Source organism: Lissotriton vulgaris, chromosome 8 (genome assembly GCF_964263255.1).
Source record: "Lissotriton vulgaris chromosome 8, aLisVul1.2, whole genome shotgun sequence".
In the NCBI taxonomy this organism is placed as follows: domain Eukaryota; kingdom Metazoa; phylum Chordata; class Amphibia; order Caudata; family Salamandridae; genus Lissotriton; species Lissotriton vulgaris.
The window spans coordinates 1,536,435,564-1,536,460,726 of NC_141696.1; the positions used below are offsets into that span (position 1 = coordinate 1,536,435,564).

The 25,163-nt window shown below is 52.0% G+C and overlaps 1 protein-coding gene across 1 annotated transcript in view; it reads right to left on the reverse strand.

Moving 5' to 3' along the window:
* The window catches only part of LOC147700310 (uncharacterized), a 429,112-nt gene that overhangs the window by 219,579 nt on the left and 184,370 nt on the right, over positions 1-25,163 (reverse strand). Inside the window, 1 exon segment of the mRNA XM_086936302.1 lies at positions 24,500-24,783. Within this exon segment, the coding sequence (XP_086792428.1) occupies positions 24,500-24,783 (284 nt within the window).

The following is a 25,163-nucleotide window of genomic DNA, read 5'->3' on the forward strand; positions in this document are numbered from 1 at the left end:
TATTTAAAAAGACAATATATACAGAAAGTGCATTTTTATAGGAGTACATTTAAGCACAAAGTTTCATTATCTTATTTCTCTCCCTCGCTGCCCCTACCAAAAAACTAGCGACATGAGAAATAACCATTGGACTGTCTAGTAGTTGCAGGTATAGGAGTGCGGGCCTCACTTGAATGAAGCCTGCCTCCCTAAGGATAGGCACAAGAAACTTCCTCCTTGCGGCTGAATAATGGCCACAAAACATTACAAAATGCATTGTGTCCTGCTTTGAAAAATTATCGCAGGAACACGGCGGAGCCTGATCAGGAGTATTCCATTCCGTGAGTTGACCCAATGTTAAATAAATCAAATTTAAACGAAGACGCGTTAAAAGAAACCTATGATAGGGTCGATTCACTAAAACCAAGTAAAGTTCAGGGCCAGGGGGATTAGCAACCATACTCAGACACCTCTCTTTAGAACGAATCACCCACACCCAGCCTAAAAACTTAGCGACAACAATCACTACGGACTCATTGGTAGACGTTTTTAAGATCCTAAGTGCCTCGCAGCAGGACCTAGGACCAGATGTAGGTCGCCAATTACCGGTCGGTAATGGCCGATTACGGCTGTTACCGACCGGTAATTGGTTTTTGAGATGTAGTGGCCCCGAAATTTACAGAATCTGTAAATTTACAGATTCTGTAAAATACCGACTCAGTATATTTAACGAATCGGTAATGTAGGTGGAACTTAAAATAGTGCCACAGGCCCTTAAGAATTCGTTATTTACCATGAAATACTATCTCATGGTAAATAACGAATTCCTGTGTACATGCACATCTGTGCATGTACACCTGTGCCATGTGGCACACATACATGCCCTAAGGGCATGTATGTGTGTCACATTGCACACAAGCCAGAATCAGGGGTGCAACAGGGTGTCAAAGTGACACCCTGTCCCCCTTGTAAATTCTGTAATTTTACCGAATCGGTATTTACCGATTCGGTAATTGACATTGATTCCTATGGGCCTCAGGGCCCATAGGAATCAATGGCCATTACCGAATCGGTAAATACCGATTAGGTAATTACCAAATCTTACCGATTCGGTAATTGATGCGGTAAATATACCTACATCCCGATTGCCAGTTCTTAAATACCAAATCGGTATGATTCGGTATTTAAGAATCGGTAATTGGGGATTACCTACATCTGGCCCCTAGTGCCCAGATTTGAACGTAAAGGTTTCAACTATCTAGTCCGAGGATTACTATAGGCTGGGCAGGCAAACAGAATATGAGCCAGTGATTCGCTATTGTTAGGGCAAAATGAGCATTTGCTACTATTCGTGGTACCCCATTTACAAGTAAATACATTGATGGGAAGAGAGACCACCCTGAACTGGTGGTACAGTTTTCTATCTTTGGGGGAGGTGATTAAATCCCAGTACCCTTCAAGTTCCACTTCGTGCTTTAACTCAAGGAAGTCTCTGGATAAGGAAGGACCAGGTAAGGTCCTTCCTTATCCTTATCCTCATCACTTCATAACAAGCGAGTTCCAATAAGCTGCTTTGAAGTCACTCTTTGATGGAAAAACACTTTCAGCAGGAGATGCCCATAAGCTGCTCCTTCCCACCTCACAAACAGTTGCTTTTACACGCCTTAGCCACAGAATTTTACTCATACCGTCAGCCTCCCTAACTTCTAAAAGGGCCTGAGCATAGTGGCAAAGCTCCGGGGAAACCCAGAGCCTTCTCCAATATGCCACAGGCCTGAAATGAGCCTCATCCTCGACAGAGTAACAACCCAGATCTAAAAATAAGGGTAATAGCGGGGTGGACTGTGGAAGGCCCATTAAAGCCCTCAAAAATTTGCTTAGAGCTTTCACTAAAGGGTCTAAATTGGCAAAACCCCACAGTTTAGCCCCATACAAAATCGAGGTTCTAATTTTTAGGGAGTATATTTTTTATGCAGGAGCGATTGGTTTAGTGTATGAAGATCGCTGCTCCTTCAACAGGGCACCTGAAAGTTGGGCGTGCTTGACAGAGAGCAAATCTATCTGTGGCTTCCAACTACGTCTGCTGCCAATAGTTACTCCCAAGTAAGTAAAGTTCTCTGTCTGTTCCAGCGTACCTTCCTGCATTTCAACTTTACTCCTGATGCACCTATGTTTGTGTAGGACCATATATTTTGTTTTATCTACATTCACTACAAGATCATGATCCTGACAAAACTCCTCGAATCTCCCAAGGGCACGCTGTAGCCCCTTTCAAGTCTTAGAGAGTACAAGGGTGTCATCTGCAAACATAAGCAACGGGATCCTCATTCCTGCTAAACTGGGCGCATCCGTGGGATAACTCTGAAAGTACTGATAACTCTGAAAGTACTGGACCACCCCGTTAATATATAAAGAGAAGAGGGTTGGTGCTAGAATGCACCCCTGTCGAACCCTCTTCTCCACAGGGAACCTTTGGGTAGTACTCCCCTGAGCATCCCATCGCACCTGTGCGTAGTTGGCATCATGTAACGTGACCAGGAAGGCCAGGATATCTAATGGAATGCCTAGTTTTAAAAAGGTTTTCCACATTTTGGAGCGGGGTACTAGGTCAAAAGCCAACTTGAGGTCGACAAAGGCTGCATATATTGTGCCCCACCCCCAACACTACAGTGCGCCAGTAGATCATTATAAACCTGAACACCTGATCAATGGTACTGGTACAAGAGCGGAAACCCGCCTGGAGTGGAGACAAATTGTCATGCTCCTCAATCCATGCCTGGATTCGGCTCAGTACCATCCTAGCAGAAACTTTTTGTATGCAATCGATGAGGCTTATCGGCCTATAGTTGCCTGTCTGGGAACGGTCTCCTTTCTTGCAGATAGGGAGTATTTCTGCACCTGCCCAGGTACCTGGCATAGGTGCTCCACTTGCTATGGAAATCACAAGGAGCTGAATATAAGTTGCCCAGGTAGGTTTATCTTGGAGGAACAGGTCCGCAGGGATACAACTGGGCCCTGGCGCCCTACCTCTTGGGACAGAGAGTAGTGCACTTTCCACCTCTTTCTTGGTAAAATACAGAATGAAGTAGGAGGAGGGAGATCAAATAACTCATGAGCCTGCTCGGGAAATGCAAACTGAGCTTTGAAGTGCGATTCCCACTGGTCTGGGGCTACATGATTCACCGGCACTCTAGTTGGTGCACCACTGCCCCATTTCACCAGATGCCAGAAGGTAGTCATGCTTCTCCCCGAGCATGCCTTGTGCAGCTCAACCCAGTGCTGCTCGTCCCAGTCCCTTCTAGCTCGATATTGGGCCGCCTTGTAGGCTGCCCTTGCCGTACGTATATCATCCCTATTCTTGGACCTGATTGCCCTAGCCAGGATTCTGTAGGCCGTTCGACACGATTGGTCATACCAGGCGGCTGCCTTAAAGCGAGAGTGATTCAGGGATTTTTTTTTTTTAAAACCTTTATTTTTCAGCAAAGATTAACAACATATTCCCCCCCAAAATTGGCATCGGTAGAAAGAAATTACATGTGTACATACTTCATTGCCCCAAAACGGCCCCAGCAGGTGCAGACATCATAACAATTATAAGAATCAAATCTTCGGGATGCAAAGCAAATCATAAAACTGATAGTATGGAACATTGTGCGTAGCCAGCAGGGCATTACCCCAACACCATCCCTCCCTCCCCGCCCCCAGCATCCTCTCCCTCAGACCCCGACTCCCTAGAGGAGAACAATTCAGCACTAGATGCATCCGAATCGCTGCAGACTGACCCTACAGCGCACATCATACGCCAGGCAAGCAAGTCCTCCTGCAGCCTCTCATCCTTGCGTGTACGCTGCATGTGCGTCTCCTCAGCCAATGTCCATTCCCCAACATCCCAAAGCCATAGTGACATGGCAGGGGCCCTCTGTCCCATCCAAGTGATAGCCACTCGTCGCCTTGCAAACACCAGGAGTAGCTGCAACATTTTGTAGGATAAGTTCCTCTTTTTGGGTTTGGGGACCAGGGCCAGTAAACAATAAAGCGGGGTCAGGGCAATCTGAAGGCTCGTGACCTTTTGGATGTGGTCCACCACCGCCTTCCAGAAGTCCCCGACCAGCGGGCACTCCCAGGCCAGATGGAGAAATCCGGCTCCGACCATACCGCATCTAGGACAGGCATCCGTTTTATCTGCGACGATGCGGTGCAAAGCAACTGGAGTCATGTAAGTGCGGTGCACAAAATTAAAATGAATCAGTTTGAATCGTGCATTACACGACACCTTCCGAGTAAGGGTTCCTATTCGTTTGCGTTGTTCCGGGTCCAGGGCAACTCCCAGATCCGCTTCCCATGCCGCCCAAGACGGGGAGATCGGAGGGGCCGAGTCACACCTCATAGCCGTATACAACAGCGTAATCAGCCGTCGCCCCCGCCACAGGACAGAAGGATATTCAGAGTGAGGGACACCTGGGGCGCTTCCGGATACTGTGGCCAGGTCGCCCTCGCCATTTCCTGAAGGCCCTATAGTGGAGATACTGTCCCCCAGTGAGTCCAAAGGTCTCCGTAGCCCTCTCTAGGGTTACAAAAGAATCGTCCGGATATAGGTCCGCCAGAGTCTCACAACCGCCCTCACGCCATTCCCGGAACGACATGTGTTCCTCCATCAACGTCACCGGCGCCAAAATCCACACCGGTAGCTCCCTATGAAAGGGGGCCCGCCGCAACACCCTCTCCACAAGTCGCTGCCAGATTCCCGCAGTGTGTCAAACTACATACGGTAGGGATTCGTCCGCTCCCCTGCCCTGCATCAGAGCCACCTGTAGCGTCCTCTCATCCGCCCTGCCCGCTAGGAGTTGCAACTCCCAATAATCTGTACCCGCGAACCACCGTGTGGCTGGCAGAAGTTGGGCCGCATAATAATATAAATCGAACCTCGGGGCCTCCAGACCCCCCTCTTCCCGGCGTCAGACCACTGTGTGCAGTGCAACCCTGCTGCGCCTGCCCGCCCAGAGTAAGGAGGTGAGCAGCGTATTAAGCTTGCTAAATATACGAGGGGGGAGCAGGCACAAGGTATTCTGTAGGACGTATAACACCCTCGGCAACATCACCATCTTGGAAACGGCTAGTCTCCCCATTAGGGAGAGTGGGAGCGTGTTCCAAACGGACACGGACTGCTGCAGGGAACTAAGCACTCGTTCAGCGTTACGGGCCAGTAACTGCTCATCGGACGCGGCCACTTGGATTCACAGGTATCGGAAGGCCTCCAGTTCCCACCTCAGCCCCAGGTGCTGGAAAGCCAGTCTGGGGTCCTCGCCACAGCCCGCCAGGGGAAAGATCAGGGACTTCCCAGGATTAAGGCGCAGCCCAGAAGCGGCATCAAAACGATCTGCAACAGGATCAGCAGCGATTCCCGGGGGGACGTCAGGTAGAACAACGCATCATCAGCGCACAGGGAGATCAAGTGTACAGTGTCCCCCACTCGTATCCCCAAGAGGACCATCTCAGCTCGGAGTGACACCGCCAAGGGCTCAATCGCCAGGGTGAATAGGAGCGGCGACAGGGGACACCCCTGACGGGTGCCCCTGCCCAATTGCCACTCTTCCGAGCGGGCCGCCGAGTCTGACCCTGGCCGTAGGCGCGCTGTAGAGGATCCGGATCCAGGCGCAGAAGAGGGACCCCACCCCAGCCAGCTGAAGCACCTCCAAGAGGTACCCCCAGCTGACAGTGTCAAAAGCTTTAGCCAGGTCTATTGACACCAGGACCTGGGGATCCTCCCTATCACGCACCTCATGGAGGACATGGTTTAGGCGCCGAAGGTTCATGGCGGTGTTGCAGCCAGGGATGAATCCACACTGGTCTTGATGGACTAAGTGCGCCATATGCGGCGCCAGCCGGGATGGCCAAAATCCTAGTAAGGATTTTCACATCAGTGTTGATTAAGGTGATAGGCCGGTATGCCGCAGGATCACAGCTATCCCCTCCCGGTTTCAGAAGCATGCAAACCTCCCCCTGATGCATGGTGGGTGGGAGTGTGCCACGTTCCAGCGCCTCATGGTACACCTGCAGGAGAAGGGGGGCAAGAGTATCCACAAACGCCTGATAAAATTCCGGCGGAAAACCGTCTCCACCCGGAGCCTTGGCCATTGGCCATTGGCCATTGGCAGGGCGGCCAGTGCTACTCTGACCTCCTGGAGCGACAAGACGGCGTCCAGTATGGCTGATAGGATGCTTCCATCACCAAGGGGTTCGCGGTATATACTGCTTGCAGATGAGTGCGGAGAACCGCGAGGAGGTCCGACTCTGAGTGCACCATGTCCCCGGGGGGATTCTTCAACGCCACTATCCGTGCTGGAGAGGACTCCCTCCGAAGAATCCAGGCTAGCAGGCGGCCTGACTTGTCCCCCTCCCGGTGGAGACGCTGGCGGTATTGGCCGAGGGTAAACTTATCCAGCCGGGTAAGGATATCATGAACGCCCTCACGGGCCGTCCGCTCAGATTCCAGGTCCGACCCATCCGGTTCCGACAGGGATTGACAGTGGCAGAGGCGATCCTCAGCGCACCTCAGATCTCGGAGCAACTGTCTCCGGACCCCATAAGTCAGGCCCATACTTGCGCCCCGCACAAATGCCTTGAGAGCGTCCCATTTGGTTGCATAATGCAGGTCGCCGTCTCCCCAGTTTAAGTCTAAGCAGTTCTGTAGGGCCGTCTCCACATGTTCCCTACCCACATGATCCTGTAGGAGGTCCCCTGGCATCCTCAAGTCCGCGGGCGGGAGGACTGGTCCACCCATTGTGCTACGCACGTCACGGGCGAATGATCAGACAAAAACCGAGCCTGATGGGTGACCGATAAGACAAGGGATGTGTCGAGTTTAGCAGCAAGGACTCTATCGAGCCTACTATGTGTGTTATGTGTCGGAGTGTAACAAGTGTATAGTTTCAGCCCCGGATTACCGAAACGCAACACATCCACAGCAGCCAGGTTATCCATCACCTCCCGGAGACGCGCCGTCATCCGCGGTTTCGTGCCCGCACGGGGAGGGTGTCTGTCCAACATCGGGTCCATCACACAGTTAAAGTCCCCAAACCAGAGGAGGGGGGCGTCTAAATCTGAAACAATAAGCTCCTGAAGATTGGAGAAGAAGCTTGGGTCATCCACATTGGGTGCATAGGAATTTAGCAGCAGGAAATCCCTCCCATCCAGCTTCACCCACAGAAGTAAATACCTGCCCTCAATATCCGCCTCAGCGAACTGAACCGCAAGGGGAACCCCGGGTGCCTCCCAGATCAGGACCCCCTAGCATAGGTAGAGAAGGAGGAATGAAACACCTGACCCCTCCATTACTTCGCCAGCTTAAGAGCTCCCTCCTCGTTCAGATGAGTTTCCTGCAGACACGCAACAGAGACTCCATGGCGTCGGAGAAAGGACAGTACCCTGTGTCTCTTAGTGCAGGTGCCCAGCCCACGCATGTTCCAAGTTAAAAATTGATATCCCATAAGCAGAGGCCACGCCCATCCGGGCAGCCAAATCTAGCATCCGCAAGCAGCCTCCCAGGGGCTCGAACAACAGTACACTCGATGCCAAAAACAGTTTCTCCCCACAACTCCCTCCAATCTCCCAACTCCCCCAACCACTCAAACTCTGAAGAAACCCCCCCCTCCCCCACCCACGAGCAGGATGACAGCAACAACAAAACATGCTACCCCGCCCTCCCTCTGCCAGTGCCAGGACGTACACAGCCACCCCATTCACCCCACACCACACACACACTCAACATCAAACAACCACCCCCCCCCTCCAAGCCCCCTACCGAACCCAGCAAAGGTTAGTTGTACTCTCCCCGGTGAGACAGTGCAATTCGGGCCCCGTCCCATCATACAGCCCCCCCCCCCCAACCCCCAACACATTTCTCATATAGCAAAAACATTGAAGGTACTCTGCTTCAAATAGTCATAAAGTGGCAAAAGCTGCCGACTCAAGTTATCAATCAGAAAAGCAAACCAGGTACGGGCCAGTAGGCCAAACATACAGAACGGCCAGGAGTCATATCACCTCAGGATGAAACTGGCACCTCCAGCGACTTAGTCCCCCCTGTTTCCGGGATCACAGGAGCAGTGAAGAGCGTGTCCTGCAAAGTGTCGGGGACCAGGACCTCCTCAGGCCCGGTCAGGCTCGGAGCCCCCAACTCAGACTCATCCGGCAAAGGATCCAGAAGCATAGCCCCGTCCTCGCCCACCATAATCCTAGGTTCCTCCGGGCCAGCCGAACCAGACCGGCGTCTCCGTCTGCTACGGCGTCTCCGTGACGACCGTGTTCCCCACATCTCACGGGGTCCCCCCCGCTCCGCGGGCGGAAGGTCGTCGCCCCTGATCTCCAGCCACACCCACACCTCCGCCGGGGATTCAAAGAAGTCCGCCTTCCCTTGCGAGAGTACCTTGAGCTTTGCCGGATACAACAGCATATACTGCAGCTTCATCTCTCGCAGCTTTCTTTTTACCCCCAAATAGGGCTTCCTCTGCTCCTGGACTTGTTGGGTATAGTCGGGATAGATGGATACCCAGCTGTTCTCAATGGTGAGATCCGCCGTCTCCCTCGCCGCCCGTAGAATACAATCGCGATCTTTATAGTTCAGGATTTTGGCGATCAGGGCTCGTGGGGGTGCGCCGGGGCGCGGCGGCGGAACCAAAGCACAATGTGCTCGCTCGATGACAAAAACGCCTGAGAGGCCCTCCGGGCACAGCGAGGCTCGGATCCAGGTTTTCAAAAAGCATTCAGCGTTCCCCGCCTCCAGCCGCTCCGGCACCCCCAGGACCCTTATGTTGCTTCGACGGGCCCTTCCCTCCACATCCTCAGCCCTCTGCTCCAAGGCCTGCGTCGCGGCCGTGAGATGCGTGACTGTCTTTTTGAGAGTGACCACCTAACCCTGCAGCTCTGCAATATTTCCCTCGGCATCAGTGACTGTCAGCAACCTTTCTAAGGTCAGTTCGCAGCTAGTTGACGTCTATGGAGACCGTCTCGATCTGCCGCTCTAGTGCGATATGTGAACCCTGTATGGCCTTCAACAGCTCCCCTCGGGAGGGCTCTCCGGGTTCGCCAGCTCCCTCTTCTTGGCCCGATTGGCGCGTAATCCGCTGGGAGGGCAGCCGCTGCGTAGTGTATTGGGTGATGGTGTTTGGCTGCGTGGCACGCGACATTCTGTCTTTACGCATGACCAAGGCCCAGAGCGCTCCGGTCAGCACACCAGCCACGCAGGGTGCCCCCTCAGGTGTAGGAGCACTGGACCCCCTCAGACCTCAAGTCCCAGGCGCCTCCCAGCCAATGATTTCGAGCAGTCAGCAACGTTGGGCGACACGCCAGGTACAAAGCGGCGACACCGCGTGCAATGGATTAATATCAAGGCCTCAGTAGCCGCAGGCCGGTTGAATGGACCCACACAAGACACCGATCCCCTTCGGTGGGTGGCCCCCAGGGACAAGCAAGTCAGTGCGGGGGGGGCCAGGATACGCAACACCACTCACTACAGCGCCCACCGGGCCCTCAGTCCGCTCCCAGCGGGGCCTTCAGAGTCACGAGCAGCTCCTCTCTCAGGGGTCACGAGCCCCCCCAGCAGTCCAATCGGTAAATTCGGGCCGCCCAATGGCTGCCCACCGCCACAGGAGGAACGTTGCCGCAGCGGGACAGGCCAGCAGGCTACGGGCCAGGTCACCTCCGTTGTGCAGAGCCCCGGGCCGTCCGCCGGGCACCAGAAGACAGGGATCGCTAGGGCCAAGAAGGTCTCATCTAAGCCACGGCAGGCGTCTCCCATGGCCTCCACCTCCTATACGATGCGGCACCAGCGGGAAAGGCCTTTCGGTGCGGCCACCTCCGCAGGCGCCAGCCGATACAGCCCTCCCGCAGCAACAACCAGCAGGCTCCAGGCTCCGCCACACCAGCCGCAGATGGCAGCAGGCTCCGGTGTGGATAGGGAAGTGCCGAGTCCCCCAGGAGCCACAGGGAAGCAGGTCCGCCACGCCGTCTTCACCACTGCGTAGGCCTCAGACTCCGACCTCGCGTAGCCAGAGGTCTGGGGCTCACCCACATCGGCATCCAGCACGGATCTCCGCCCAGGTACTCACCTCCGCCACTCGCAAGGGGGATCACTAGTGGGAGGGGGTCCTCCGACCACCGCCGCAACCGGTTTTGAGCTCCAACAGGATAAGTATTCAGGATTTACGGTTTCTCAGGCCGGGAGCTTGCGGAGCTCATGCCCTGCCGGCCATGCTGCTTGGCCGATTCAGGGATTTTTTTAGTTTTAGCAATAAAGAAACCTTTAAGCTGGTCAAGGAATTCCCCATGGATCGATGCGATGATGGAATTAATCTGTTTGGGTAGCACAAGCATGGAGCTTACCCAGCGCGCTAACCACCAAATTAGTCATTTGATTTAGGTGCTCTTCTTTTTTAATCACATTTGACCATTTAACTCTCCTGGTATCGTTGGTCAAATATGCTTCCACATGGTCAGTACGTGGTGCCAGACTATCACCAAGGGGAGTACATGCAGGGTACAGGGAGAACACCAACGGGTTGTGATCGCTCTCGGTACGTTGACAGACCGCCATATCAATTAAGTTGGACCAAAATTCCTTATTTAGCTGGATATAGTCGATACGAGAACTACGGACACCAGTGTCAAAAGTATGCGTACCCTGCTTATCTGAAACTGTTCTCCTGTTGGCGGTCCTAACTCCCTGTTCCATACAAAACACCTTTAATTAGAGGGCAGCCCCTGTCCATTTTTTAATTGGAGGTAAATCCAGGGGTGGAATGGACCACTCAGCATCCTCCTCTGTGCTGAGATTTACATCATAAAGGTCCAGGGGTTCAAAAGTACAGTTAAAATCGCCAGCTATTATCAAATTACTAACACCTCTATGTTCTATTAAGAATGCATCTAAGAGATCAACAGTCGGAGAAGCTTTACCCCAAGCACGTCCCTTGCATAGACATTAATAAGTAACAAATCAGGTACTTTATCCTGCTGAATTCTAATGATTAGAATGTCCCTGCTATCAATATACAGCTCTTCCGGGAACATTGTACCTTTAATACGAGAATAATAGACCTGTTATTGGCAGTGGCCTTTCAGCAGATAACCGTACATTGGAAAGATTCTACCAAAATATCGTTCCAGGCATGGTGGTATGCTGTCTGTTACAATCATAGACTAGACACAACTTTCATTTACCTAGTACATTTAGCCTCCAAACGGAGAGAAATCTGGGATCCAGTTACATTATTTCTTGATATCAGTGCTAGGCGTTCTTTGTCTCGTACTCCCTTTCAACAAGAAGTTGCCAAACCTCCATAACTTCCTCTAGATTGATATCTCTTTTTCTTTTTATTCTTACTTTTCTCATTTTACTCAAATGTTTCCTATTTGCTTAATTGTTATCTATACTACTATTATAAAGAGAGAACTTGCACCTTTTGGCCAGGTAAACTCGGGAACCACAGCACCAATCACAACACCCAATACAGCGTTGGAAAGGGCAGTTGCAGCAGAAGGACATAGGATATGCAGACGCCCACCATATACATTTAAAATGTAAAAGAACCGTGCCAGCAAAGTAGTCCCTTGTGGGCGTGTCTGCATTGTGCTGTGGGTGTGTGCTGGGGGCGTGACAATCGCTGGGGGCATTCCGTCACAAGTGTTGTTTTTTCTTCCCCATTTTCTATACATTCCTGCTCCCTTTAAATAGAAATTCAGTGGTGGTCCCATTCTCTTAGAACCACCCCAAGCACAGTTATGGGCAAAAATACAACTAAAAGGCCTTGCAAAGCATTATGGGATAAGCTTAGCATAATTTTTAGCATTTATGAAAGGGTTTCAATGTTTTTGAATTTTACTCATCAGGGACATCTTGGGACGACGAGGTGAACTGCAGCTTGATGTATAATATTTTAAATGCTATTGCATTTGCCTCATCAGGGACATCTAGGGACGGCGAGGTGAACTGCAGCTTGATATATAATATTTTAAATGCTATTGCATTTGCCTCATCAGGGACATCTAGGGACCATAAGGTGAACTGCAGCTTGATGTATAATATTTTAAATGCTATAGCATTTGCCGCTTGGGGACAACTGGGGAGAACGAGGTGAACTGCAGCTCTTTGTAGAATTATTTGGATACTATACTATTCACTTCCCACTGCTAATCTCGTCCCATAATGGTTTGCAGGGGCTTGATCTCAAAATCATCACCTCTCTCACTGCTTGCTGGAAGCTAATTTCACCTTTGTGAAATGACTATATGCATTTTAGCATGTAGAAATACTTGCTATTTTACCTTGAAGATATGAGGTTTCTGTTTTAATAATTGGAAATCTGACGGAACGAAATATTGCGGATTTATTGTACCAAGTTCGCGCCAATTCCGCCCACCCCTACTTTAAATACCCCTGCACCCCATAATCATAACCCACCCTTACTCTATAAAATACCCCAACACCCTTAAACACTAACCCATCTTAACCCTATAAATATACCCTGTACCCCAAAACCCAAACCTATCCCTAAACCCTAAAAATACCCCTGTACCCCAAAACCTAGCCCTGAACCCTATAAATACCCCTGTATCTCAAAACCAAAACATACCCCTGAACCCTAAAAATACCCCTGTACCCCAAAACCCAAACTTACCCCTGTACCCCAAAACCCAAACCTAGCCCATAACCCTTAAAATACCCCTGTACCCTAAAACCCAAACCTACCCCTGAACCCTAAAAATACCCCTGTACCCCAAAACCCAAACCTAGCCCAGAACCCTAAAATACCCCTGTATCCCAAAACCCAAACCTAGCCCTGAACTCTAAACATACCCCTGTACCCCAAAACCCAAACCTAGCCCTGAACCCTTAAAATACCCCTGTACCCCAAAACCCAGACCTACCCCTGAACCCTAAATATACCCCTATACCCCGGAACCCAAACCTAGCCCTGAACCCTAAAAATACCCCTGTACCCCATAACCCAAAACTATATCTGAATCCTAAAAATACCCCTGTACCCCATAACCCAAACCTAGCCCTGAAAGTAGTAGAAAGTATGCTTTGCGGGTTTGTCATAGGGGCACTCTCTTTGCTGTGGGGGGGCAACCTTCCACACTGTACTGGGTTCAGTCGGGCTTACTTGGCCAGGTACGTTGGATCTAACTGGCGCACCCTCTCTCACTGACTGAGGTGAGGAGAGAAGATGCTGCTCAATTTTGGCCAGTCTCATGTCTATACCAGACAACTTAAGCAATAGAGGATCAAGAATGGCCATACATTTTTCCTCAAACTTTGTTAGGAGGGTAGCCTCAAGAATACTGGGCGACTGCGCATCAGTGACCTTAGTTCTGACGTCTCCATCCTCCCTAATGCCTGTGGCTGTAACAGCCTTAAAACCCCCCTCACTACCTGGGACTGCAACTTTCCGTTTCGCCATTTTGCATGCCTGGTGCGTGGTTTTTGCAAACCACGCGCCTTTCTTTTTTATTAGTGGCTTCCCCGCCTAAAACCTGTAGAGACCTCTGTTGGCGGGGAAGTACTTTTACAGGGGGTGTGGGTGGTAAAGATGGAGTGCTAGCTGCAACAGAAGACCCATTTGTCTGGTGCTCTTGAATGTTGAAACTCCCTGGAAACGTACAGTCAGTGACTACGCCCAAATCCGTTGAGCACAAATGAGATGGTGCAGTAGCTTCGGAGGGGACCCTGAGAGGATCTAGTGAGAGTCTCCTTTCAGTCAGCTCAATTTCGTGGATTAGGACTGACTCTGCCTGTGTCAAGAAAGCATTGAGTGTCCCCACAACTCCAGGCTCCCCTCCCCCTTACGCTTGATTTTACTCATACTATCAAAATACCAGAGAAGCAGCACACGATAGCACAACAGTGGTAAAATTACAGACAAAAGAATGTATAAAACGCTAACCAGTCTTTGGAGGAACTGATGAAAGGGGGATGGCCCAGACCAGTCTCTTCCAGTCTCTGACGGGCTCGGACGGGCCCGCCCTTGGCCCGGGCATGCCCACGCGCGTCCTGCGCTGCGGGAGCCCTGGCCCCCTTATGAGCACCTCTTGGTGCTCACGAGCGTGCTCCCAGCATGGTACGCGGCGTCAATGCTGCTGGGATTGCTGGGAGATGTAGTTCACAACCGAGGAAAGGGCAGTGGCAGCACTCGGTAGCGGGTCAACCTCAGCGAGTCCCAGCAGGGTCTAACAGCAATTTGCAATTCCTTAAATGCAAGAGCAAAATAAGGAACCACTAATATTGTGATTCCTTATTTTGCTAGTAGGTTTAAACTCACCTACATTGCTCTCAGGCAAATACCGATCGCAAACGCAAATTTCAGCGTTAGCGAAAGGTATTTGGCCACCTACATCTGGCCCCTAATGTTATAATAATAATAATACTAATAATAATCCACATTTGTAAAGCGTGAACCATCACCCGTTAGGGTCTCTAGGAGCTGGGGGCCGTCGGGAAGATTAAGCAAGCTATTGCCCAGAGTCACATGGTGCTGGGCTAATCAGCCGCCGGCCCTGGGAATCGAACCGTGATCCCCAGATTCTGGAGTCAGTCACCCTGGCTGCAGCACCAAACCTCTCCCCTGTCATGTTTTGACTGAGAAGTCAACAAAATCTACCCAGGTCTGACTCAGGGTTTTGCGAGTTTCCTTGAACCTGATCCTGTACTCTTCAGTGGTGAGTCCAAAGCCCTCAATCAAAGGCATCTTTCATGAGGTCATAGGACTCTGCATCTGTCTCATCCAGTGTCAGGAGCCTATCCCTACACATTCCAGAGAACAGCGCCCAGAGTCAAGAGCTCCAATACTTCTGGCTGAGTCTCTTCATCTTACAAGCCCTCTCAAAGCAGGGGCGGCTCTAGGCTCATGGCGGCCCTGGGCAAGGAGCGTAGGTAAGGGGCCCCGGAAGAGGGGGTCCGGGCGGGGCAGAACGCCCCGCAGATCAGGAAGGTGTTTGGAAGTGAAACAGAGTCTGAGGCTGCCAAATCCCTGCCACTGGGGCCGCCACGCAAATATGTATCCATCCTCAGAGGATTATTATATTAAGGATATATATGGGCGTGGCGGCCCCTGGGGTTTGGCGGCCCTGTGCAGGTGCACAGCTTGCACATGCCTAAGGCCGCCCCTGCTCAAAGGCTGTAAACAGCTTGGCGATATCAACACTCTCTACATATTTGAGGACAATCCCTTTGGAGATTATAGGTTCAAAAGCTTCTTCTTTCTCCCAGGTTAAAATTCTGCTGCCACCAGAGATGAGTGCTAGGCCCATCCCAGCTCTTTTTCTCTGGCTAAGATTTCAGCTTCAAGAGCTAGTCTCCTAGCTAGTTTCTGAAGTTCAGGATCCTCCTGCTCAACTTCCTCTGGGGACCCACTATCCATACTCCCAGTAGACGTACTGCCAGTATGGAGAGGAGGGGAGGGGGGGGGGATCCAAGGACTCATCATTACTGGCATCTACATCCTCTGGGTCATTTGAATGTCCCTCCATTGCCATGCCTCTATCATGCTCAGCAAATAGAGTCTGCAGATGAGCCTTAGCAGGCGTAGTCTCCATGGCAAGGTTCCATGCTGTGCAGAGGCCTTGAGTTAAGGCAACTTGCGTATCTTGTAGGCAGCCAGGTTGAGCGCCTGACTAGTACCCTCTGTCTCAGACTTGTTTTTAAAACAGTTGGGACCTTATTAACAAAGCTAAAGAAAAAAAATATAACAAACGTTTTTAAAGGCATAAAAACTAGTATGCTTTAAAAATTCTAAACAGTTTGGACTGGTGGTCTTAAAACAAGGCCCTAACAGTTATTTAAAACAATTTAGAAAAAATTATTTCGATTTGTTTTTTAACTAAAGACAATTTTGCATTCCTTAGTGGAATCGCCTATTAACTGAGTAGTCCAGCAAATGTCATGTCTTGTACCCCACAGCTGCACCACCACTGTAGGAAGCTGGCTCTTTATATAATATACCAAAAAGAGGTATATTGTGTAGCGAGTCCAGGTATCCCTTGGGAATGGACAGGGGTTTGCCTTAACAATCCCACAGTGCTCTTTTCGTGTTAGTCCTGGTGAGCAGCATTAGGTTTCTCAAGGAGGAGTGTTAGACATCTGTTGCATACACAGTCAATACATGATGCAAACACACTCGATAAGGAAATCTACACCAATTTAGAAAAATAACATGTATTTTTATATAATTCTAGACACTAAGAACTTCGTTATTGGGTAAGTACTTTTTAAAATAGCAGTTTTGAAGACAACTGGTAAATATAATTGTATTGTCTCTAATGCGGTAATGTTATCCCACAGGGAAAACACATGTACTGTAAACAGGTACTTAACTCAAACTAACAGGACCAATCTTCTGGAGGTAAGGTAAGTAGGGTGCAAGGTAAAAGGCAGCACCAACAGGTCACCTCGGGGAATATGTGACGTTACCCCGCATACCATCACCCTGCATTTTATATAACGCAATTACAGTGAACCCGCAAATTATCACAAAGCAAACATTTACAACGACTATGCCTTTACCACGCATGCCATCACAACGCAAAGGCATGCGTGGTAAAGGTATACTCATTGTAAAAGTTTTAACGGTAAGTGAGAGTACCCTACCCTTCACCCTAATGTAGTACCCCTGCACGACCCTCCCTCGACACCTAGTCCTTTTCCTAAATTTACACTACCCATCACAACCCCGCAACACTACCATAAACCACTACACAAACACTTCAACACTACCCTAAAACACTACCCCCACCACGACCCTACACTACACAAACACTTCAACACTACCCTAAAACACTACCCCCACCACGACCCTACACTACACAAACACCACAACACTACCCTATACTACTCAAACACTACCCTAAACCCTAAAACACTACCCCCAGCACGACCCCCTGACACCCAGTCCGGTCTCTACACTCAAACACTACCCTGCATTACCCCCGACACTACCCTAAACCCTAAAAAACTACCCTACACTACACAAACACCACAACACTACCCTAAAACACTCCCCTGCACGACCCCCCGACACTACCTTAAACCCTAACACACTACACTACACAAACACCACAACACTACCCTAAACCCTAAAAAACTACCCTGCAGGACCCAACACTACCTTAAACCCTAAAACACTACCCTACACTACAAAAACACAATAACACTACCCTATACCCTAAAACACTACCGCAGCACGACCCTACACTACACAAACACCACAACACTACCCTAAACCCTAAAACAGTACCCTACACTACACAAACACCACAACACTACCCTAAAACACTACCCCCAGCACAACCCTACACAAACACCACAACACTAACCTAAACCCTAAAACACTACCCTGCACTACCCCCCCCCCGATACCACCGTGAACCCTAAAATACTACCCTACACTACACAATCACCACAACACTGCACTAAACCCTAAAACACGGGGGCGTGGCCAAGATGGCGAGGTGAGCGGATACACTCTCCGCGAGCTCCCCCGAACCTGAGCCCTTAAGCCGTAATTTAGCGCAGATCTCCCCCCGATCCGCGGTAAAATTGCAGATAAAACGACGAAGCAACCGGTGGTCCGACACTGTGCCCACTTTCTGCGAGGAAATTGTAGCGGAGAGGCTCTGAAGAGCGACGGCAGCCGGAGCGGAGCGGAGGCGGAGCCAAGAGCCAAGGCTGCTGGGAGAAAGAGAAGCATCGAGACCCGGCTCGGAGCAGACCCGAGTGCCGCAGCCTGCCCGACATTGGGGGCGAAACTTCGAAGGCAAAGAAGCCCAGAGACGGAGGGGCACCCAGCGACGGCACCGGAACGTAGCACCAGCCGGAGACCTCCACGCAAAGCCGGGTACGCGGCCTACAGCCGGAGCGGCAAGAGCCCCTACCTCAGGCTAAACGACGACGAGCACGGCTACCGACGGGGAGAGGAGAAAGCACCGGCTACGACGGGGAGTACCCCGAAAGTCAGTTCCCTGAAGCAACATTGCAAAGTGGCCTGCAGAAGCAGTAGGCCCTGAATCGACTCCGCCAGGACAGCAAGGCCTCTCTGGGGTGCGGCCCGGGCGGCCGGCCTGAGGCCAGAGGATATAGGTGAACACGGGCCCCTACATGCCCAGCCGGTCCTCTGATGGCCGCTAAGCATTGAAGGCGGAAGGAACGTTGATCAGAGATAGCCGCTGGGAAACACGGCCTACGGTACAGGAGGTGCGTAACCGACCCATCCCCCCAGCGGTGCGCCACGTGGCGGGCGCCGGATAGTGCGGCCTGGTCGGGCCGGGGGCCCGGGCCGTGCCGCGGGGGGAACTCACCAAGAACAGGGACTGGAGTGCGCAGCGATCAGAAGTCGGGATCCGCACGATAGGGCCTTCCCTCATTAAACCGACACGAGGTACAGTGGTGTCGCTGTGAGAATTCCAGGCCTGACGATACGGACATAACGATCAGAAGTGGTCACTTGGGATTTGGTCGACACGCAGTGGCGACACCGGCAGACAGCTAGGTGAGCGGAACACCGAGGCCGATATCGATAAGAACTGGTGGATGGAAGCGCCCCCTGGATGACCGTGGCGAAAGGAGCAATGGCGGCCTGCTGAGGCAGCGTGGAGCCAGAAGGGGGTCCGTCAGCACGCTGCTTACAAGACGCTATCCGGAACTGGAGAAGAAGCTAAGGCCGATATAGGATCTGCCCGACATCTTACAACAAGCGGAGTTGGCCGAGAGAGGTTGCAGCCGGAATAGTGAAACTCAAGAGGGCCGGGAAGGAGACTCGCCAGGCACTAGCATAATAGACGGGCCTGGGGAAGGACGTGGCAGTGAGTATAATGGCCAGCAACAGAGGGAACAAGAAAGGGGAGCAGACATTGCCCGAAATGTTGAACAGAGGAACGACGAAACAAGACAAAGGACAGCACTCGCCGGGCCCCTCGAGGAGCCCACTGGAGGCGGAAAACAGGGAACCACCGGTCACCAGGTCGTTCCTGGAATCTCTCTTCAGTTCCCTGCGGGACGACTTCCAGACACTGAAGCAGGAGGTAGCCGGGGAAGTCAGAGAGGTGCGGAGAGAGGTTGATAGCCTCGGTGAACGAGTGGCCACCATGGAAGGAGCAGGACACTCGAGGGACGAAGAGATCGTACAATTGCAGCAGGAAGTGCTCCGCTTGAGAGATCAACAATTGGACCTCCAAGCACACAATGAAGACCTCGAAAACCGGTCCCGCCGGAACAACATCCGGGTCCGGGGAGTGCCATCCAAAGAAGAAGGAGTGGACATTGTGGGGTACCTACAAAGCATGTTCAGGGAGATTCTGGGTGAACCAGAGGACTTTCCCATCAGAATAGACAGAGCGCATAGAGTGGGTTTGGCGCATCGGGCCTTGGCGCCGCCACCTGACATCCTGGCCTTTCTGCCGGACTTGCCGCTCAAGGAGCGAATCCTCCGTGAAGCAAGGAAACAGCAGACATTGCAATTCCGTGGCCACCCTGTTGCTCTTTTCCAAGACTTATCGGCAATCACGCTCCAGAAACGCAGAACATTTAAAATAGCGACAGATTTCCTTAGAGAACACGGGACGCAGTACTCCTGGGGACATCCTTTCCGGCTTATTTTCCGGTGGAACGGCACTCTACATCAGCTACGCTCCCTCCAGGACACTTGCGGGGTATTGGGAATTAAAGCAAACGGGTGAAGAAGCACGTACGCCACGTCAAAGGCGCACCACCAGAGATGGCTGGCAGCGAGTCTCGGAACGCCGGTCTTCCTCATTTTCTGCTCGGCCGGATTCGCCTACCATCCGGGCCGGAATGGACGAAGCAGTTCGAGAGGCGGCCAGGGACACAGCCTCGAATGATGTGGCAATGACAGCCTAAAGATGACTCCGGGGGGAGATCCACACAGCCTTTTCATGATGCAGGTTTGGGGGTTCTGAGGGGGAGGGGGAGGGGGAGGCGGGCGGTAGTGTAGTGGCTGGATGTCCACTTCAGTAAATAACCACAGACTTGTCCGTTGAGGACCAGACTGGGACTATGAAACTCTGGAACTTGTTGCAGGGGGGGAGGGCGGGGGAGGGGGATGTTGGGGTTGTTTTGAGTTGGGGTCAGGGGGGGAGGGTCCAGGGGGAGGGCTCAGGGAGTTGTAGTTGGGGACGGGGGAATCGGTAGGGGAGGGTGGGTCGTCCAGTGCATGACACAAGGCCCCATTGTCCATGAAGAGATCAAATGCCCTGTCCTGCTCAGGCAGGAACTCTACGCATTAATTTTCACTTTCCCACATGCCACCCACTGCCCTTAAGATTGTAACCCTTAATGTCAGGGGTCTCAGTAACCCGATTAAGAGACGGGCAGTGTTATCCTTACTAGAGAGCACCCAGGCAGATATTTGTCTCCTTCAGGAAACCCACTTATTACCCCGCGACTGCCATAGACTTCGCTCACATAAATTCCCGACACAATTCTTTCCCTCCAGCACCACTAAAACCGCCGGAGTGGCGATTCTGGTGGCCCGACACTTTAGGGGAGAGGTCCTTCACAAACAGGCGGAACATAAGGCAGGTTGCTGGCTTATGGGTTTTAGATCGGAGGTATCACCTTTACGATTGGGACCCTGTATAGCCCCAATGAACAACAGGAACGTTTCTTGCGATTGGCACTGGCGGACATCACGGCCACGCAGAATAGGCACATTGTCATCGGTGGCGATTTTAACATGGTCTTTGACTCGTCCCTCAATAGGTCCGCACAACGTTTCCCACAAACCGGAGAGTTCTCAGCCGGGTGTAGGGCACAGATGGCAGAGGTGGACCTTCATGACCTTTGGAGGTGCGACCATCCCACTGAAAGGGAGTATTCGTACTACTCCCACGCACATAAAACGTACACGAGGCTGGACCATCTTTTAGTCACAGCCCCAGTACGAGCCCTGCCTTCGTCAACAGAGATGGGAGTAATCTCCCTGTCGTACCATGCCCCGGTATCTACTACGCTCTGCTTGCCGCCGATGTCCCATCCTTCCAGGGTTTGGCGCCTCAGGGATACCCTGTTGCATAGAAAAACGGTAGTGAAACACATCACGGATACTATTAAAGACTACCTGTCCCATAATGATACCTCTGACACCTCCCTACCAACACAATGGGCGGCTCTTTAGGCTGTGCTTAGGGGGGAGTTCTTGTCCATCTCCTCGGCTGAAAATAAGGAACGGCAAAGCAAGAGAGACGAACTTACTCAACAGGTCCGCGAGCTTGAACACATACACCACCGGACCGGAGCTCCCCGAATCTGGAGGCAACTCACTACGGCGAGGAAACTGTTGCGGCCCTGGATATGGACCGCGAAGAGTATGCCGCGCTGCAACTTCGCCATACCTACTATACTGGGGGGGACCGTTGAGGCCGGTTGTTGGCGAGTCGACTCAGGGCGGCACACCAACGACAGATGGTGAAGGGGGTCACTGACCCCACGGGGACGATGGCCAACGAGGATGCCCAAATTGCTGAGACCTTCCGCAAGTTCTATGCAAATCTTTATGCCGGGGACCCCCCGGATGAACAGGCGACAGAAGCGTACCTGGCCTCGGTCGACCTTCCCTCCTTAGCCCCCTCACAGGCAGAACACCTGTACAGAGATATCCGGATTGAAGAGGTGGTCTCTGCCATTGCCAAGCTTTTTAAAAAAAAATATTTTTATTGCGAAAACATAGAAGGCACAGGTCCTCAAGGCCTTTCAGGCCAAACAACGGCAGGATCAGTTACATGCAATTTGCAGGACATTACACAGCCATATAGGCCCACATCCCGGTGACTGGGCGGCGTAGAGTTGTAGCATGTGTCTAGGAAACCTAGCCTTGTATTGAAGATTCGTGTATATCATTATATTCGCTAACTTTTACAAGATACTCCTGTGCCCATGTCCTTCATGTAATATCGCTTCTATCCCTCTGAAAAAGGCATTTTTTCTATCGTTTACAAGTAAACACAGTTATAACATAGAACAAAAACAAAAAACAAACCCCCGTGCGTGGCATCATTTAAAAAATACGTTAAGGATCGGACCACCCATGTGAGGCCCATGGAGGTGCAGTCATTATATCTAGAAGAAGACCTTTAGGGATCCTAGCAAATCACAGTTATATACAACAAGGAATAGTAGTGTGCTTCTAGTGAGGCCCTACACCAGACCAGGTCCATCCAACTCGACGCCCTCTCCCTCACTCCCTCACTCCGACTCGCCAGGGGTGAACAACTCAGCGCTAGTGGCATCCGAATCATCCTCCGTTAGCCCCTCCATACACATCAACCTCCAGGCGAGCAGGTCATCCTGTAGTTTCCCATCTCGGCGGGTGCGCTGCATGTGCGTCTCTTCAGCTAAGGACCATTCTCTAGCATCTCGCAGCCAGAGGGACATCTCGGGTGCCCTTTGACCCATCCAGGTTATAGCTACACGCCGCTTCACCAAGACTAGCAATAATTGTAGAAATTTATAGGACAAATTCTTCTTACTAGGCTTGGGTACCAGGGCCAAGAGACAATGGAGTGGATCCATCTCAAACCTGAGTTTTGTGGCACGACCAATATGGTCCACCACCTCCCTCCAGAAGGTACTAACCTGAGGGCACTCCCAAGCTAGGTGGAAGAACCCCGCTCTCTGTGCACCACACCTAGGGCAGTTATGTCTCCTATCCGCAGAGATGCGATTCAGGGAGACCGGAGTCATGTAGGTACGGTGAACAAAGTTAAAATGTATTAGTTTGAATCTGGCATTACGCGAGACTTTTCGGGTCAGAAGCCCAATTCCTTTACGCTGTCCCTGCTCCAATTCCATCCCAGGCCGCCCAAGATGGCGTGGTCGGAGGGGTCGAGTCTCTACGCATAGCCGAGTACAGCAGGGAAATTAACCTACCTCTACCATAAGACAAAATGATGTCAAGGGTGTGGGTGTGGGTCAGTGGAGGCGCCTCCGGGAACGGAGGCCATGTCATTCTAGCTATGTCTTGGAGCACTCTATAGTGGAGATATTGTCCCCTACCTAACTCAAAGGACTCCGTAGCCCGTTCAAAGGACACAAAAGAGTCATCTGGATAAAGGTCCGCCAGAGTCTCACAACCGCCACGTCGCCACTTTCGGTAGGACATATTCTCCTCCACTCGGATCACTGAGGCTAAGATCCATATCGGTAGTTCCCTATGGAAGGGAGCCCGTCGTAATACCTTCTTCACGAATCGCTGCCAAATCCCTGCTGTGTGCCGTACCACATAGGGTAAAGCCTGGTCTGCACCCCTGCCCTGCATCAGGGCTTCCTGTAGAGCCGTCTCATTAGCCGTGCCCGCCAGTAGCGTCCGCTCCCAGTTCTCCTCATCTGTGAACCACCTTGCTGCGGGGAGGAGCTGTGCCGCATAATAATATAAATCAAATCTCGGGGCCTCGAGGCCTCCCTCCTCGCAGCATCGGGTCACCATGCGCAATGCCACTCTGCTACGCCTGCCTGCCCAAAGTAGAGATGTGAGGAGTGAGTCGAGTGTGCGAAACACTCAGGGGGGGCAGCGGACAGAGAGTATTCTGCAAAACGTACAAAATCCTGGGGAGCATCACCATTTTGGCGATCGCCAATCGCCCCATAAGGGAGAGAGGAAGGGTGTTCCAGAAAGTGACAGACTTGTGAAGTGCCCGGAGCACTCGGTCGACGTTGTTAGTCAGTAGGGCCTAGTCAGTTGAGGCCACCTGTATGCCGAGGTAGCGGAACGCGTCCCGCTCCCATCTGAGGCCCAAGTACGGGAGATCTGCACTCGGGTCAGGCGCACAGCCTGTCAGTGGGAAAATCAAGGATTTATTGAGGTTAATAAGCAATCCAGAGGCTTCGCCAAAGCGGTCCAGAATTTGCATCAACGCGGGGAGGGATGCATCTGGGGACGTCAGATAGAATAGCGCGTCGTCAGCATAGAGGGAGGTCACGTTCACTGTGTCCCCAACCCTGATTCCCCATTGCTCCAGTCGGCACGAACAGAGACCGCCAGGGGTTCTATGGCTAACTCAAACAGGAGTGGGGAGAGAGGGCAACCCTGACGAGTGCCCCTCCCCAAGCACCACTCCTCCGAACGGGCCGACCCCAGTCGAACTCTAGCACGGGGTGCTCCGTAGAGCACATGGATCCAATTGCAAAACACCGGTCCGAATCCTGTCCTCTGGAGTACCTCCAGCAGATACCCCCAGCTTACTGTGTCAAATGCCTTGGCCAAGTCGATTGACACTAGCACATGAGGATCCTCTCTCCCCCTCACCTCGTGGAGAATATGATTCAGGCGCCGCAAATTCATCGCCGTGTCACGGCCAGGGATAAACCCACACTGGTCCGGGCTTCATTGTAAACCTGCAGTAAGAGGGGGCCCTGAACTTCACCGAACGAGTGGTAAAATTCAGGTGGTAAACCATCCCCACCTGTGGTCTTGGCTCATGGCAGGACGGCTAGTGCAGCGCCGATGTCGCCCAGTACCAACTTCGCATCAAGTTTCTTGGTCACCTCTTCCGAGAGGGTCTGGAGATCCAAGTCCCGAAGATAGGACCGATAGGACTCCTCTGTGACCAAGTGGTCAGCTGCGTATACGGTCTGCAGGTGAGATCGGAGGACCTCAAGAACAGCAGACTCCGAATGTACCATATCACCATCCGAGTTTCGCAGGGCGACTATCCTCTCAGGGGCAAATTCACGCCGAAGGATCCAGGCCAGTAATCGGCCAGATTTGTCGCCCTCGCGGTGAAGACGCTGTCTGTATTGGCCTAGTGTGTATTTATCAAGGCGGGTAAGGATGTCATGTATCGAGACCTGTGCCTCTCTTTCCGCCTCTTGGTCTGAAGCGTCAGGGTTTGGTCGAACCTGGGCGCGCTGAAGCACTACCTCCGCATCTCGCAGCTCAATAGTAACTGTTTCTGGACCCCGTACGAGAGGCCTATACAGGCTCCACGTACCACCGCCTTCAGGGCCTCAGAGTTAATGGAGTAGGGTAGATCACCGCTCCCCCAGTTCAGATCTATGTAATCCAATAGGGCAGTCGCCACACAGTCCTTACCCACCTGGTCTTGAAGGATGTCAGTCGGCATCCGCCAGGTGCGGGGACGGGTGGCTTGAGCAGCCCATTGTGCCATGCATGTTACTGGGG